The sequence below is a fragment of the Pundamilia nyererei genome, unplaced genomic scaffold, assembly GCF_000239375.1.
Source record: "Pundamilia nyererei isolate P.nyererei 1_Seehausen unplaced genomic scaffold, PunNye1.0 scaffold00039, whole genome shotgun sequence".
NCBI classification, from domain to species: domain Eukaryota; kingdom Metazoa; phylum Chordata; class Actinopteri; order Cichliformes; family Cichlidae; genus Pundamilia; species Pundamilia nyererei.
This window is the reverse complement of record NW_005187440.1, coordinates 2,262,855-2,277,778: the sequence shown is the minus strand read 5'-3', so window position 1 is coordinate 2,277,778 and position 14,924 is coordinate 2,262,855. Positions and strand designations below refer to the sequence as shown.

The window sequence follows — 14,924 nt, the reverse complement described above, 5'->3', positions numbered from 1 at the left end:
TGCACGTGATGAATGAGCTTTTTTGGCAAGTTCGCCAGTACCTTGAGCTCCACCCCGGCCGGCACCACGATTGGTCTGAAGGAGAGAGAGTGCGGGCAGATGGGGGTGATCATGATGGCCGGGACGTTGGGATGGATCATGGAAGCTCCTGCTGCCACTGCGTACGCTGTGCTGCCTGTGGGTGTGGAGACTATCACACCTGAGTGGACAGAGATGCAAAAGCACATTTTCACTGAAGCTCAGGTACTTAATGCACTGAGCCATCAAAAGAGTGTAACGAAGGGCAAAGTTCAGCCTGCATCTCTGACTGACCGTCACCTCTTAGTAATTCTTGTGTAGAAGAAGAATTTTGTGCAGAAGCTTCTAGACATTTTTCTTCATAAAATAAAAAAGCCAAACCTTTGCAGTGACTCATGGATATCCTGAACACTTAGAGTCCCAGAGAGCAGCCTGGCTTTTCTACCTTTAAAACCCGCCATTTCTAATTCCATTGTTTTGATTCAAATTCTGTTGTTTTCATTCAAATTCCATTGTTTTCATTCAAATTCTGTTGTTTTCATTCAAATTCTGTTGTTTTCATTCAAATTCTGTTGTTTTCATTCAAATTCTGTTTGTTCTCAAATTCTGTTGTTTGTTCTCAAATTCTGTTGTTTACATTCTAATAGGTACATAGTGAAGCAAAACTGTTGTTAGCCTTATCAGCACGCAGCACTGATCTGATTTCACTGTGAGCACGCCCTGATTCTGGACGGCCTCGAAGTCTCCGCGCTCTCATGCCACTCACCATCTCCCTGCACTGTAGTAATGAGGTGTCCATCCAAGAACAGGTCTACGTTAGAGAGATAGGAGGAGGGTCCTCGGTCCACCACCACCTCATTCAGTACCTGCAGATTTGTGGGAGGGAGAAGAGAAAAAAAACAAAAAAAAAAAAACACAATTCACACATCAAACGATTTTCAATTTGCCACAACCCCCATGTCTGCTGATATGATGTCACTCACTCGCACCACATTGTTGGATTTGTGCCAGTACAAATATTTGTCAGAAGCCATTAACCTCATACGTGCGGTCAGAGCTACATTTCGCTAATGACTCAGTTTGCTCCTGCCGCTCTTTAAACAGCAGGTTAACAGCCTGCAGGCGCCTTCTTTGAAGACGGCCGAGTCAGGACGAGCAAACTGCATTAGCGAGCCGTTTTGACCTATTTTTAGCGCGGGCTGAGGCTGCGAGGGGAGCTGGACCCTGCAGTTATGTGACAAAAACTTTTATCGGAGAACCAGAAGCTCTAACCTACAGGGGACAATCGTCTGTGAATCTGCATTCTGCAGCAGGAACAGTTTGAATGTCTATGTCCCAATGCGAGGTGGACACATTACCTGATACTGCATGGCTTTGCGGCTACTTTCAATGTCCCCGTTGGTCAAAATGATCCCCTTTTCGTCCACCCTGGACTTCTTTTCCCAGTTCTCTTTGAGCACCCGCACTTTCAAGCGACTTCTTAAGACAATGGCAGCGTTACCTGCAATCAGTACAAATGCTTTAAGCTTCCTTTACGGAAAATAACACACAAAAACTTTCAGCTACGCAAAAAGAATGGAAAGATTTGTACAAGTAGGTCATACAAACATGGAGGCTGAAAGACCAGTTAGAAAACATTCATTACCTTCAATAATTTGGTTGACCTGAGACTGGTAGTTTTCAAATTTGAATGGGGTCAGAAAGCCCAGGGAACCCAGGTGGAAGGACATGACTGGTGGAACGCTCTCCTACGATGGGAGGAGACGGTTATGTTTACAGCAGCAAAAGCAAAAACGCACAGAGTGCGGCGTGGGCGACCGGCTGAATACCTGGAAGAGCGAAGATGCGTACAGCAAAGTTCCATCTCCACCGAGACAGATTATAAAGTCTACACGGTTGGAGATGTCGTCGAGATCTAAGAGATTTGTAGACAACAGCTCATTTAAATCTCTTATTTTAAAAAAAGAAAAGTTATAAACACTTCATGTAACTGGATCAGAGATGACTGGTGTCCCTACCTTCTCTGAAAGTGCAGAATTTCTTTGTAACGGCCGCAAAGTTTTCATCGCCTGAAATGGCTGGGTCCTCCAGGACTTTCTTTTCCACGTAAACAATCATGCTTTTCACCTAAATGACACACGACAATCGAGAGCCTGTTATTTTTACTGGACATGCGGTATAACATTAATACTCAGCAGCTTCCCACCAACAAACGCTGCCCCCCGCCCTTCGGTTTGTGGTTACCTCGGTGAGGAACCTGCAGAGCTCTTTGAAAGGCTGTAGCAGACTGGCATCTCGGATCTTCTTGATGACAAGGACACTTTTTGGTGGTTTGTTCCACGTCAGCCTCTGGCTGGCGGGATCCTGAATGTGCCTGAACAAAGATACAGGTCCGAACAAAGACATCGTCACTTGGTGCAAAATGGCACCGAGCTGCATCACCGGCTTACGTAAAGGGCCTGGGACGTGAGCACCGAGATCTTAGTCAACACATCTTGTATCAGCTAACTGAAAATTCCTCTTGTTCATCGCCACCAAGGCTGCTCAGAACCTATCCAATTAGACATGTCGGCTTACTGTCTAGCTCTGCTGCCACACACTTGTGAATCTGTCTGCAGGGTTCTGACTCAACCTCATGATCATCTCGGTTATTAAAATCCTTACAAAACTGCAAAATATGCAAGAAAAAACAAACAAACATCTGATTAAAACGTTGAAGTAGAAACTAACAGGACGGATGAAAGTCTCACAGGTTAAAAAGAGATAAGTCTGCTGACCTGAGTTAGTTACAGCTCTGCCATACATATTAGGAACTTAATGACTCTAGAATCAGCTGATTCTAGTTTCTGTACAAGCAGTTCCTATGCAAGAAGCTGGTTTTACAGCCCTGGAAATATATGCAATTAAAGTTACAGGAGTGAAAAGTCAGAAATTATTCAGGCTCTGTCACCAGTAGCATAACTGCACAGTCAAGCATACTCGTTATTTTTTTATTTTTTTAAAAACACACTTTCATATAAGAGCTTTTTAAAATCCTTCCTTATTGATTTTAATCAAACCGCATCTACACATTTCAGTAAATCCTTTAATAAACGTTTGGATCAAACCACTAAAGCCACTTAAAATGCATGATACAATAGGAGTATTATGCACCGACCCAGCATTAGCTTTGAAACAAAATGAACATTAATTAGCTTAGCATCAGCATGACTTTTTGTGGCGTGTTGAGCCTCGTTACAGTCAGGTGGCTAAATTACCGAGAGGAATAGATTTTCACAGAACAACTTCTCCCTTATCTGTTATCAATAAAACTTCAACATTTCAATTTCAGCTGTAGAACGAGCATAGACCTCAGGAATGAAATAAAATCATGTGGCTATCCTGGTGCAAAAACTTCCAAAACTACTCATGACAAGACTTCAGCGCATTCATGGATACAGTTGGACATGCAAACACATACAAAAATGAATAATTATTAAGTAATGCATTAACCTACATGAGTATTTCTGTGAAATCAGCACTGAATGTGTGGGTGACCACAGGAATCAGACAAAGTACCAAATCATATCTGTGGTGCTGAAGTTGTTCCATCAGCCTGTAACGGTTCTTCCCTCCGTGAGTGTGTTGAGACCTTACATCTCTACATATAGTTTACAGCTTTCTGTCAACAGCAAATGCACATGACCTGCTATTTTCTTTTTTAATGCTAAAAATTTGGAAGTTGCAGCAACAACCACACTGACCCGCTTTTTCACTTCTTCTGAATCAATGTCACAGGAATCAACGCAATAGATTGACTCAACATCCTTAAAGCTTTAATCCTCACCCGAGGACATATTACATGCTTCTAAAACAGCTGCCACTGTTAAAGCAACACACTCCTACTAACCCCATATGATAAAACAGTGACCAGTGTTTAAAACCCCCCCCAAAAAACCCCCACAGCAAACACACCTACGAAACTCCCACCATAACAGATGAAAAAGCAATGACACATTCAGTTCCCCTTTCTTTAAAAAACAAAAAAAACCATAAAATGACGTAAAGACAAAATACCCCCAAACTCAAAATTAGAACAATCACAGATTACTTACAAAGTCTGTGAGGGCTGGTACATTCTTTAAAACAAGAGGACTAGTTACATGTAGTAAAACATTTCGAATGATTTGGCTCTGACTGACCCGAACACACACACACACACGTGTCCAAACATCTAAAACTGAGCAGTGCAGGCCTGCTTTCAAACACAATCACATGAGACAAAAGCAAAACTTCATTAGCATTTGAAGCAGCGACAAGCTGTGATCCATTCATGGACAGTTTCTCCTCTGACCACCTCAAAGCACGCTCAACCTGACCTTCCCCTTTCAATCAGTAAGCCCGGCACACGTAAACAACAACTTTAAATGTTTATTTTTGTTACCGAGCCGCAAAAATAAAGTGGAATTCTCTGTCTAAACTTAAGAGGCAGTTTAATATTACCTTCACTGCAGGTCACTGCAGTACAACTCTCTGAACATCTGTCTGGCAGCGGTGGCATGCCAGTTAATATTTCACCTATTGAACATGTTCTCTCTGTTGAGAAAGACACAGAAGATGCTAGAAAGCCTTCTCACCATTTCCAGACCCTGTTCTCGCTGTGGCTCGCAGGAGCGTCCTGCAGTACACACTGGTTGAACTTCATAACTGTACACATGTAACGGAGATGCTGCTTCAGGATGACTCAGCTGGAGAACGGGGCTCTGTCGTCGTGGCCCGTTCTGACAAAACAGTTCATTCCGCTTCTAACTACTTCCTTGAAAGCTGCACATTATAGCAGCTGAATCAGTTTGCTTCCTGAAGTCCAGTCGCGAGTCAGCCACCGGCAGTCTGAGAGGCTGGAAGTGTCTCCATGCGCTGAAAACAACTAACAACAACAAGCAGCAACGCCACCCCTGCTGATGGATCGTCCGTGGCTATATTTGGCCCAGCGAGGACTTAACACTAAACCTTCCTGTTGCATTCTGCTGCTGAATCAGACCTCTCACTCATCTTAAAGTTGACTTCATCGCAGACTCCGCCCACTCTGCTGTACTGAACCCGCCCATTTCTGGGAAGGACCTTCCTTGTCAGACAGGTGTGATTATCTCAAACACTGAAACCACGCCGGTACAACTCGGACCTGGTACAATGCAATGAAAGGCCTCTTAGACCAATGGGCATGACAGATGACTAATGTGATCTGTCAGCTTAAGAAAGGAAACAATCAAACACATCAACAGAGCTTTTGTTAGGAAATTATGCAATTCTGGGTTATGGTATTACACCAGGATCTATTTGAACTTCCTCATGCTCTACGGTAAGCAGAGAGAGACTTAAACAATATGGACTTTATTGAGAGGATAAACATTATAGCATAAAAATCACATTTCACACATGATATAATGGGAACCTACAGTGTGACTGTAACAGGAAACACAAATAAGTCACAAACCAAATAAGAAGTTGCCTTCAGACATTAGCTGTCCTTAGTCTCCCCGCTGACATTTTCACATCAGTGTACATTTATATAATTAGAAAAAACTGAGCTGAGTCAAAGTTTATGAATAGTACCTGCTGTAAAATATTTTTGGGGCATTTCTGGGAGTCCTTTAGAAAGTGATCATCCTCAATCTTCCACTAAAACCTAACATTACAGTAAATTTCTATAAAGCAAACAAACAAAAAACCCAACTAATTTGAACTCTTCTTATTCTCTGCACGCTTAATTTAGCCCGTTTTTGCAACAGATGCCCTTCCTGACAACCCTAAATGGATTTGTGTCTCCTCCCAAAATCACAAATGTGTAAATCACTACACCTGTTCACTGGTATGCTAGTAATGCACACTCTGTTTCTTATCTCTGCTTGTGTGAACTGCTCACGCTTGGTGCATCTCATTGGGCTTTACCTCAAAATAATATATTAAACATATTGTCACTACCATTGGGCCACTCTGGATAATTAAGTAGTTTTGATCACAAGGAATTAAACGTACTTGTAGATTTAATAAAAGGCCAGGTTTAATTTGGTTCAATTAAATCTCTACTTAGTGGGAAAAAATTAACATAAGTTCTGATTATGTTTTAGCACATGTAGGCATGACATAAGCACTCTGTGTGCATTCAGCGGTACTTCGGATTTGACTACAGTTGCCTCAGCTCTCGTCTTTCAAGTGGAAGTCAACAAAGCAATGAGGCACAACACAGAACAAAGGGAGTAGCATGGCTGGTCTTCAGAACAATGCACTGTGAAGTTTTCAGGGTGTATTTAGGGTGTCGGGTATCAATGTGGCCACATGTGTCTGCAGTTCCCCGAAACAAGCCGACAATGAGTGAAACAAGGCTGCATCCATCTGCTTTGAGCACTCACAGCCACACCCTTCCACAGAGTGTGATCTAAGAGGCGAGTTTCCAGTTAGGAAGGTCTAAACTGGTGCTACTTTACCTTTAATCACATTTCCTTCTTCCTACTGCCCTAAAGCATAGCACCTACTGGTCACAGCAGCTGAGGGTCCACAGTAGGTGCAAACATTACACTTGTAAACACTGAATATGTGAAACCAGGTTATCCTGAAATGAACTACAGTGCAGCCTTTGGAATAAAGATAGTCTGGTTTTGCTACTTTTAACCTGTCGAGCAGCTTTAAGGGAGCTAATCTGCCTGAACAAACGCAGACACTTATGTGATTGATCGAGTCAAGAGATCAACAGTTTGAATGTCAAGACTTTCCTAACTGCAGCACGATGAGTGATCTAGGGCACAATCAAATAAGGTGACTCATGTATATGACAGTGATGCCACAGTGACTGTAAGAAACAAGTAGTGCTGACGCCTTGAACAACATTATCAAAATATGTTGGATTGCATGCAATCTTTTATGCAGAGAAACTACTGGATTCCTGTACATGAAAGTTGAAAAGGTGATTCCTTTGCAAATTGGTGAGCATCCAAGATTTGAGGAAACTTTGGCTTTTTAAAAAAAAAATGTATCAACAAAAAAAATGACCAAGAGACTGACAGCAGAAAAGATGGACGTAACCACGGCGACATCACCCAATCTGAAGCCTTGACATGATCGGTCCTGCCGCCTTCATCTTTGGTTGCAAACAACAGGATGTGACAAAAAGGGGCAGGAATGACCACAAAGCTCCTACGCTTATTCGCTAATGGTTTGTGACTGATCACCTTTTGGCCAGTGAGTGTGTAGATAACACTATTTTGAAACATAATGACAAGGATTTACAACAAACAGACTTCCTCTCTTTTTTTTTTTTTTTTTTAAATTGAGTGGGACGTTAAACAAGTGACCGAGCCCATAAACTCGCTAGGAAAGCGTTATGTTTTCCCACAGACGTCTATAGGACCACAAAGCTTTTTGCAGCCACAGCTATGACCATTTTTTGACCTTCAGGTAGAATGCAGGTTTAAGACATTTACACTCTGGCTGCCTTTTTTTTTTTTTATATTACGGTTTATGCTCGCGTCCATGAAACCAGCCATTACCACAGGAACATAAGAAAAAAAAAAGAAAAGCATGCTGTTGCAAGTTGTGTTACTAAATAGTCAATTAAAATAATTTTTAATGTTTATGGAGGCTCAAAAAGACACAACGGTCAAACGGTAACAGCTTAAACATAGTGAAAGTGTCACATAGCCAAGCAATTATAAAGTTCAGCAATGTGAAAGGGACCCATAACGCTTCTCTTATTCTGGGTATTGTGCTCAACACACAGGACACAAAGAACAGTGAAGCTGTTTCCAGCCTGAGAAGAACTGAACAGAAATCATTGTTGATATGCTCAATCTAAACAGTTGTAAAAGTCATTATTCGAACCTTCATGTTCCCTTCTTTCTATTTAACAACGCAACACAGCGTTCTTCGATGCTACATGTTATGTTTAAAGGTAGATGCGCAGCAGGACACTCACTTATCATCCAGACACGGCAACCAAGAAATTTATGAGGCCAAACAATCAAACACTCTTAAGTAGTTAAGGCACATGACCTTAAACCTCAAATAAAGCATGGACTGATCTGAGGTTAAAATAAAAATAAAATAAAATAATTTTAAAAAAAGGAAAGCAGATTCAAAAAAAGGAAAGCAGATGCGCTGATGTGATCCAACGTGATGTGTGATTATCACGAAGCACCCAGCAGACTCATAAACACTAATAACCAAGCTCTGTTTAGAATGAAATCACTGATGACAAATTAATAAATGCCAACACAACAATGAAGAATGATGTTAGTGTAATGCTAAAGCTCATTTTGGATTCAAGGTTCCACTTTAAGCACTGAAACCGGCTGATAAAGACTAGACGTGAAGTACCAAACGATGTGCAACATGCTGCGTTTACACTTGGAAGTTACAAAAGAGGAAATTGGCACATTTACATGGAATACTTGTTCTCATAAACTGATTATTTTAAAGAAGTGAATGATAATGATTTTTAAGCTGTGTTAACTAGTTTTACAGCAAAATTGCACTGGAGTTCAGAAACAATGGAGCATGTCAGTCATGACGCCGACACATGCTTAACAGTATTTTTTCTACACTTGTTTCCTCATCCTGGCGTGTCCTGCACAATGTGGACGGCTGATCAAGTTACTGATTAGTTAGTATGCACATGGTCTTCAATCTTGTGCAGAACATTTAGCTAATCATTGTTAAAGGCGTTGGCTAAAAAAAATATATATATATTTGGCACGTTGGAGTATGTGCTGCATGTGCACGCGTTCAACGACCTGAGCTCTGAGGAATTTACCTGCTTTTGAAGATCAGCATGAAAACAGCCTCAGAGCATCAAACTCAGCTCAGGCTTTAATCTAGATTTAAAGTAAAACCTGACTCGAAACATGGAAACCTAAAGTGACTGTGTATTAGCAGTCAGCTTGTATTAGCCCTGCTTTGCTTGTGTTAAATCTGTCTTAAAGGATTAAAAACAGTTCTACTCTTTCATTTATTTTATTTTTTTAACTGAACAGAAATGCATTTCTGTTTTTTGTTTAAAAAACAAAAACAGAAAAAAAAAAGCTTTTTTTAAGTGTAGAGTAGATCTATATGGGTCATTTAAAAAAAGAAAAGAGATCCAACAATAACTGAAATGAATGTGTACTTTATGACACTATGGTGTTGCTTTTATTATCAATACTGAGCCCACAGCACTTCCTTAGTGACAATCACTTATTTCAGATTATTTTTCTTTGTGCCTCTCCAAAAAAGGCCAGAAAAACAGACTCTGCTGCTAGCTTTAGCTAGGCCTTAAAATCATCCAGATCTGAAAGGACTTGCAAAAGTTCAGATGGCACAAGTCTTACCGTGATGCTAAAAAGCTCCTTTATAGCCTTTAACGCTAATTTGACTGCAGCATTTAGACCCATTGTGCCACGAAAACTACACAAGACTGACATGCTAGATTAGCGTCAAAGTTAACTACAGGATTGCATAACTGAAGGTAAAAGAACTGGTCCAAAAGTTGACCACTCATGTCCTTATTGGCTATTGCAAATAAGGACATTAGCAACACTGCTCTTTTCTCTGTTCCAAAACCCTTTACAGGCCCAACCGGATTTCAAAGCAATGACACGATGCTTTGTTGTACAGGTGGGTTTTAGTGATGCAAAGACACACTAAACTCACTACTGTTCACTGTACAATGACTCACACTGAAACTAAAGCTTAGGAATGACTTCCAAAGGTGAACAACAAATAAAAAAAATTAAAAAAAACTCTCCCTGTTTGACTTACATTACTGCATGTGGGTTCTGGAGCATGCATGCCTTGGGGCCGAATGTCGTCACAGGGCTCGGTCCATGAAGTGATTGAGTCCTCCTAAAAGACATGATAAAAAAAAAAAAAAAACATTCACATGTAAACACAGCAAGTAGTTGGGCAAGAACGCAAATGAAGACTCCAAGGCATTATAAAATGATCTCATCTTACTCGAACTGCGCATAAGTTGACCCCACAACCTCTTCTACTGTCATCTGTTCGTTTACAGGAAACTGGAAGCTGAGCTCAAGACCAGACGATGTCACTCACCCTTTGATGCCGATGCTAGTCTCTAGAAATTCCCAAGTTATCAACTCTTTTTGTCAAAGTTTTCACCAAACAAATTACACTTTTAATTTCAGTTTTCAAGACAAAAAAAGAAAAAAAAAAGGGGAAGCGAAACAAAGGCTGTTGGAGACGTCTACAAAACAGAAGCGGAAGTTCAGAATTTACAGAATTCACAAATCAGCCGATATTTGCTTATTTTGTGTCTACTTAGCTTCGACACACCACTAGAGTCTCTATTTGTGTCACTGCGTCGATCTGGAAACCTTTCATTTGATAGGTGAAAGTGTAAACTGTGGCGCTACAGCCCAGTGCTTGAAATGTTCTTTGTTCAGAATTAGACTTTTTTGGGGCGTCTGTTTGTCATAGGTGCAGTGTTAAGAGTGCATCGGTGAAATTAAGCCCGACAAGCTGTTTTATAAGCCTTACTTATCCACTTACTTACTCTGGAGCTCACAGAAATCTGCTTTCTGCGCAGTGGAAAAAATGAAAATCTTAAGCACCTGTCTGTATTAGGCTTTGTTAACGCATTGTGACTGGAGTGTGGGGTCAAAAGGTCAGCGGTGGCATTCACTGACGGCGCAAACGCAGCCTTCATGCTGAATCACTCAATCAAATCCTCTTAGCCGTCTCACTCTGCGAATGCACCATCTGCCGTTTACGCGCTCTTAAAGCTGCACTGAACGATATTTTCATACAAACATGTAAAGAAACTAACGCGCAACGCCAGAGCCGCTGCTCACACTGACAAAAGCACTGACAGTTATCACCAAGTCTGCAACTCTACAGAGTCTGCTGCTGCTCTTGTTTCGCTCACTGCTTTGGTATTTGTCAGAACGCCAAAAAACTGGAGTCCGATGGGATGATGTGGAGAAAAGGCAAATGTTTTAAAGTGACAGCAGTTCGATCAACGATAAGCAGTCGTGAGCTTGTTTTAGGGTCATTTTTCCCCTCCAGTGGAGAAAAAACAAAAAGTAATGCAACTTTAAGACTTTTACATTCACCAAATGGGCAAAGGAAAAAAGAGAAGAGAAATAAAAAGATGAAGCTCTGACACTAAAGTACAAAAACAGAGTAAAGCTGTGTGTACTTTGGATTTGTGGTGGTAGCAACCAGAGAGCATAAAAAGTAAATGGCATTTAGTGACTTCAAGCAACTATGGGCAAAAAGACTGCTCAGGTCAGTCTCAGGTGAGAGACTGACGAGACTACCAATGAGACTTAAGTATATCGTTGATTGACATGTGACCAAACATAAGGCCAGGGGGACAGAATTGGCCTGGAAGGCTTTGGAAGATGCTTTACAGCTTTTCCTACTGACAAAGACCTCCACATGACCACTCATACCACACCAAACTAGTTAAGTGTTAGATAAACAATTAAATAATAGAAAGGTTCTCTATTATAGAAATCTATTTTTTTTATAGTGGGTCCAAAAAACATTCTGTGAATTAACCAAAACCGAGACTTGCTGCTAAAACTACTTGACCTCTGACTAAATGTTTAGTTAAAGGGCAGTTTCACTGGTCCGGCCCACTTGAGATCTAAATGAGCTGTATCTGACCCACGATGTAAAATGAGTTTGACATCCTTGCATTAGACGGTCACCTAGGTTACCAGAGCCTACAACGTCCCCAAGCAACCAGCTGTGTACGTAAGCTTTACTTCTGCGTAACTTCTCGAGCAATCTGAGAATGTATCAATATTTCAGTCCAGCACTGGATCACAGTGCAGGTGGAGTCACAACATTTTTTTAAAACTACTCCAACAGAAGATATTGTATTGCGTTGTATTAGTAAAATAATACACAGATATCAAACTGTGATCCGCTTATCGTAAGCTCTGGTTTTATTGTAAGCTTTTAACTAAACTCACGTTAGTTACTTTTCAGCCAAGGAGGTCCACTTCACTTTTTGCTTTGCTACAATGAAAAGGGTCCTTTCCCAATTAGGATAAATTCCTCCTAAATCTTAATGCTTCTGAAAAAAAACCAAAACCTTGCAACATGAACAGTTAGCAAACCAAAGAGGTTTTAAACATCCTGTTTCCGTGAAGTCAGATACCCACACAAATCCATTTCACAAAAGTCTCAGCTGCTGCAACTGTGATTGTGTCTCAACATTTTCCAATCTGCTTACAAGGTGGTAGCGCAGTAATGCAATCAGGTTAACCGATTGCATTACTGGACTATAGTCATGGCAACATGGACCATTTAAAAAAAAAAAAAAGAAAAAAAACATCTGGATGTTTCAGGCTGAACACTTGGCATCGTTACATGTAGCGGGCCTCTTCGTGGCTGTTTGTATCTGTGTATGTGTGTGACAGAGTTACTGCAAATTTAGTGAGAAGTAATGAATTAATATCTTGACCTTTATAGCAATGCTCTGTATGAAAGTGAGCTGACCAACTGGACAACAACTTAAAGCATATTGTAAATCCAGCAAGCCCTGGTTTGTTTGCTTAAAGGTTAGTCTGCACCAGGGTCACGTCTCTGATAAGCAGGAGGTTTTGACCAGTGAATCAGCAATTTTTCACTCACACGCCCATAACCCTAAGGAAAGATAAAAATGAGGGGTTGAAGTTATAAGTAATACTATTCTTCTGACTTTGCACTTTAAACATGGCTCATTACCACCTTAAAAAAAAAAGAAAAGAAAAAGATAAAATAAAGTTTCATGTGTGGACAACTGCTTTACCTGTATTCAAAGGAGGTGCTGGCTGACGAAGTGCTCAAGCTGCGGACTTTTCTGTTTCTTCGAGTCAGGTTGCGGGCAGGCACCTCCCCTCCATCACAGGTGGAGCAGGAGTATGGGGCAGATTCCACTCGCACGTCCTTTCCGCCCTCCATCTCACACAGCCAGGCTGGAGGTAAACTGACATGACACAGCAATCTTTCGTGAGTAGAGCGATCAGGTGTCACGCAAAGTGTGACACCTGATCTATATCTGTATAATATACAGGATATAAACTGCGACAAAGGAATGAAAACTAAGTGACAATAAATGCTGGGCGATGACGCACAACTGTGTGAGGCTGGTCGAAGATGATTTTCAAAGCCTTTTGTTCAAGTTATTTTGAATTTGGGAAAAATACAACAGTATGTGTGTTTCTCACAATTGGCTCAGAATCAAAAGAAATGTGCCAATTTATGTATTCATCCCCACTGACACCCAAAGAAAATGATCACACAAAAGAGCTGCTGAAATAACATTTAATCGCAGCCTTAACAGATACAGGGACTATAGCATAAGAACTTAAAAATAGACTATAGCTAGTAATATTTACCTAGTGAAAGAGCTGGCAAAGTTGCACACATAAAATATATTTGTTCTTCAATTGCTAAATGCCAATTTTTTTAATTTGCGCCCTCTCCCCTCAATCACACTCCTCCCATGAGGTGCATCAACAGCAATGAGTTTGTCCTGATCTGCTCACTCTGTTCATTAACACCCTAGCAACCATTAATCAGCTCAGCTGGCAGAAACAACCCCGGCTCAGTGTATTGGCTGCATGCGCCAAACTTCATGTAATAAAACCAGCTTTTGTACTGATGGTCCAAAAGAGGCAAAAACTTACAGAACATCATTCCAACTATTATATACATAAAGAAAACACGAGCGAGTCTACAGCTCGGGTCACATAAAATCTACTGACGCGCTCAAATATTTCTATTTATTTTATTTTATTTTATTTCTATCGATCTTACAGATTACATTTCCCAGTAACCGGCGTTCACCAAATTACACAAGGGTTACTATGCACTCTTTTCTAAGTCGATATTAAATTGAAATAAAAGTTTTTGTCCAAACAGTAAAAACTTCAACTTATGCCAAAATTAAGCTTCAACTAAATTATATTGGCTAAAGTTTTTTCCTTACCGTCAGCCAGCTAGAGAAAAAGATGCAACCTAGCTTACACAGGTTAATGTTTATCTTGCGCTTAACAGCCTCGTCTTTGCTCTCTTTGTGATTTATCACTTTTCTAATGGTCGAACTGTCCCGTGTGGTCTACAACAGGACCTCCACCGACTTGCCTGACTATATAAACGGATGAATGGTGGCGACCACAGATATATCACCGGTTAGGCAACTGAGCTAGTTCCCAAGCTAAGCTAGCAGTTAGCCGTCCTGATCACAGAGCGTCACATCATCCAGCTGCACGGCTACCTATTTACTCACAACGTCACGGGAGACGACGCAAATCTGGCGCGCGGCAAAATCCCGCAGGATCAGAACTTCACCATTATTATTCGCTTTGATAATAATATAGTTACACCATCTCACTACTCAGGAATCAACAATCGCCTCGCAACTTCCTCATACTGACCAGCCAATCACGGGCTCCCTCTGCGCCGACGTCATATTGGACTACCACTCCAGGCTACAGCACCACAGGTTATATATACAGCATTCAGATTATATCACAGGACCAAACTACATTGTAGGTACAAAATTATACGGCAAAGACATAAAGATATAGCTGCTGCATGAATTAAGGGATTATTTTGGATTAATGATTCCACTAAAGCCTCCAGGTTTAAATTTCTATCACCCCTCTTAATGATTAAACCGCAAAATAACCCTTATTCCGCTTTATTCTGTTTCTTTCCATTAAACAGTACTGTGCGGGAAAAACATCCCTCATTTCTTTTATATTTTCCTTACAAGGGACTAGACTCTCCTTGTCATTTTTGAAAATGGTCTTTAGCAATGGTTCTGGTCTTTCATGGTTTTTCTTTGGGCATTGCTTTTTTACTCATTTTCCAGTCCGAGTACCTCACCATTTTGACAGATGCTGATTTTTTGTTTTGTTTTTTATCCATTTAACATT

General features: G+C 40.8%; 1 protein-coding gene across 1 annotated transcript in view; it reads right to left on the bottom strand.

Annotated features, from left to right (window-relative positions):
• The window catches only part of nadka (NAD kinase a), a 15,229-nt gene extending 749 nt beyond the window's left edge, over positions 1-14,480 (bottom strand). Inside the window, exons 1-10 of the mRNA XM_013910249.1 lie at positions 14,421-14,480; positions 12,791-12,967; positions 9,787-9,870; positions 2,263-2,392; positions 2,037-2,145; positions 1,848-1,933; positions 1,664-1,766; positions 1,377-1,519; positions 785-884; positions 19-199 (exon numbers count right to left, since the gene is read on the bottom strand). Of these exons, the coding sequence (XP_013765703.1) occupies positions 19-199; positions 785-884; positions 1,377-1,519; positions 1,664-1,766; positions 1,848-1,933; positions 2,037-2,145; positions 2,263-2,392; positions 9,787-9,870; positions 12,791-12,967; positions 14,421-14,455 (1,148 nt within the window). The 5' untranslated portion in view covers positions 14,456-14,480. The remainder of the gene's footprint in view (positions 1-18; positions 200-784; positions 885-1,376; positions 1,520-1,663; positions 1,767-1,847; positions 1,934-2,036; positions 2,146-2,262; positions 2,393-9,786; positions 9,871-12,790; positions 12,968-14,420) is intronic.
• Positions 14,481-14,924: the final 444 nt, after the last annotated feature.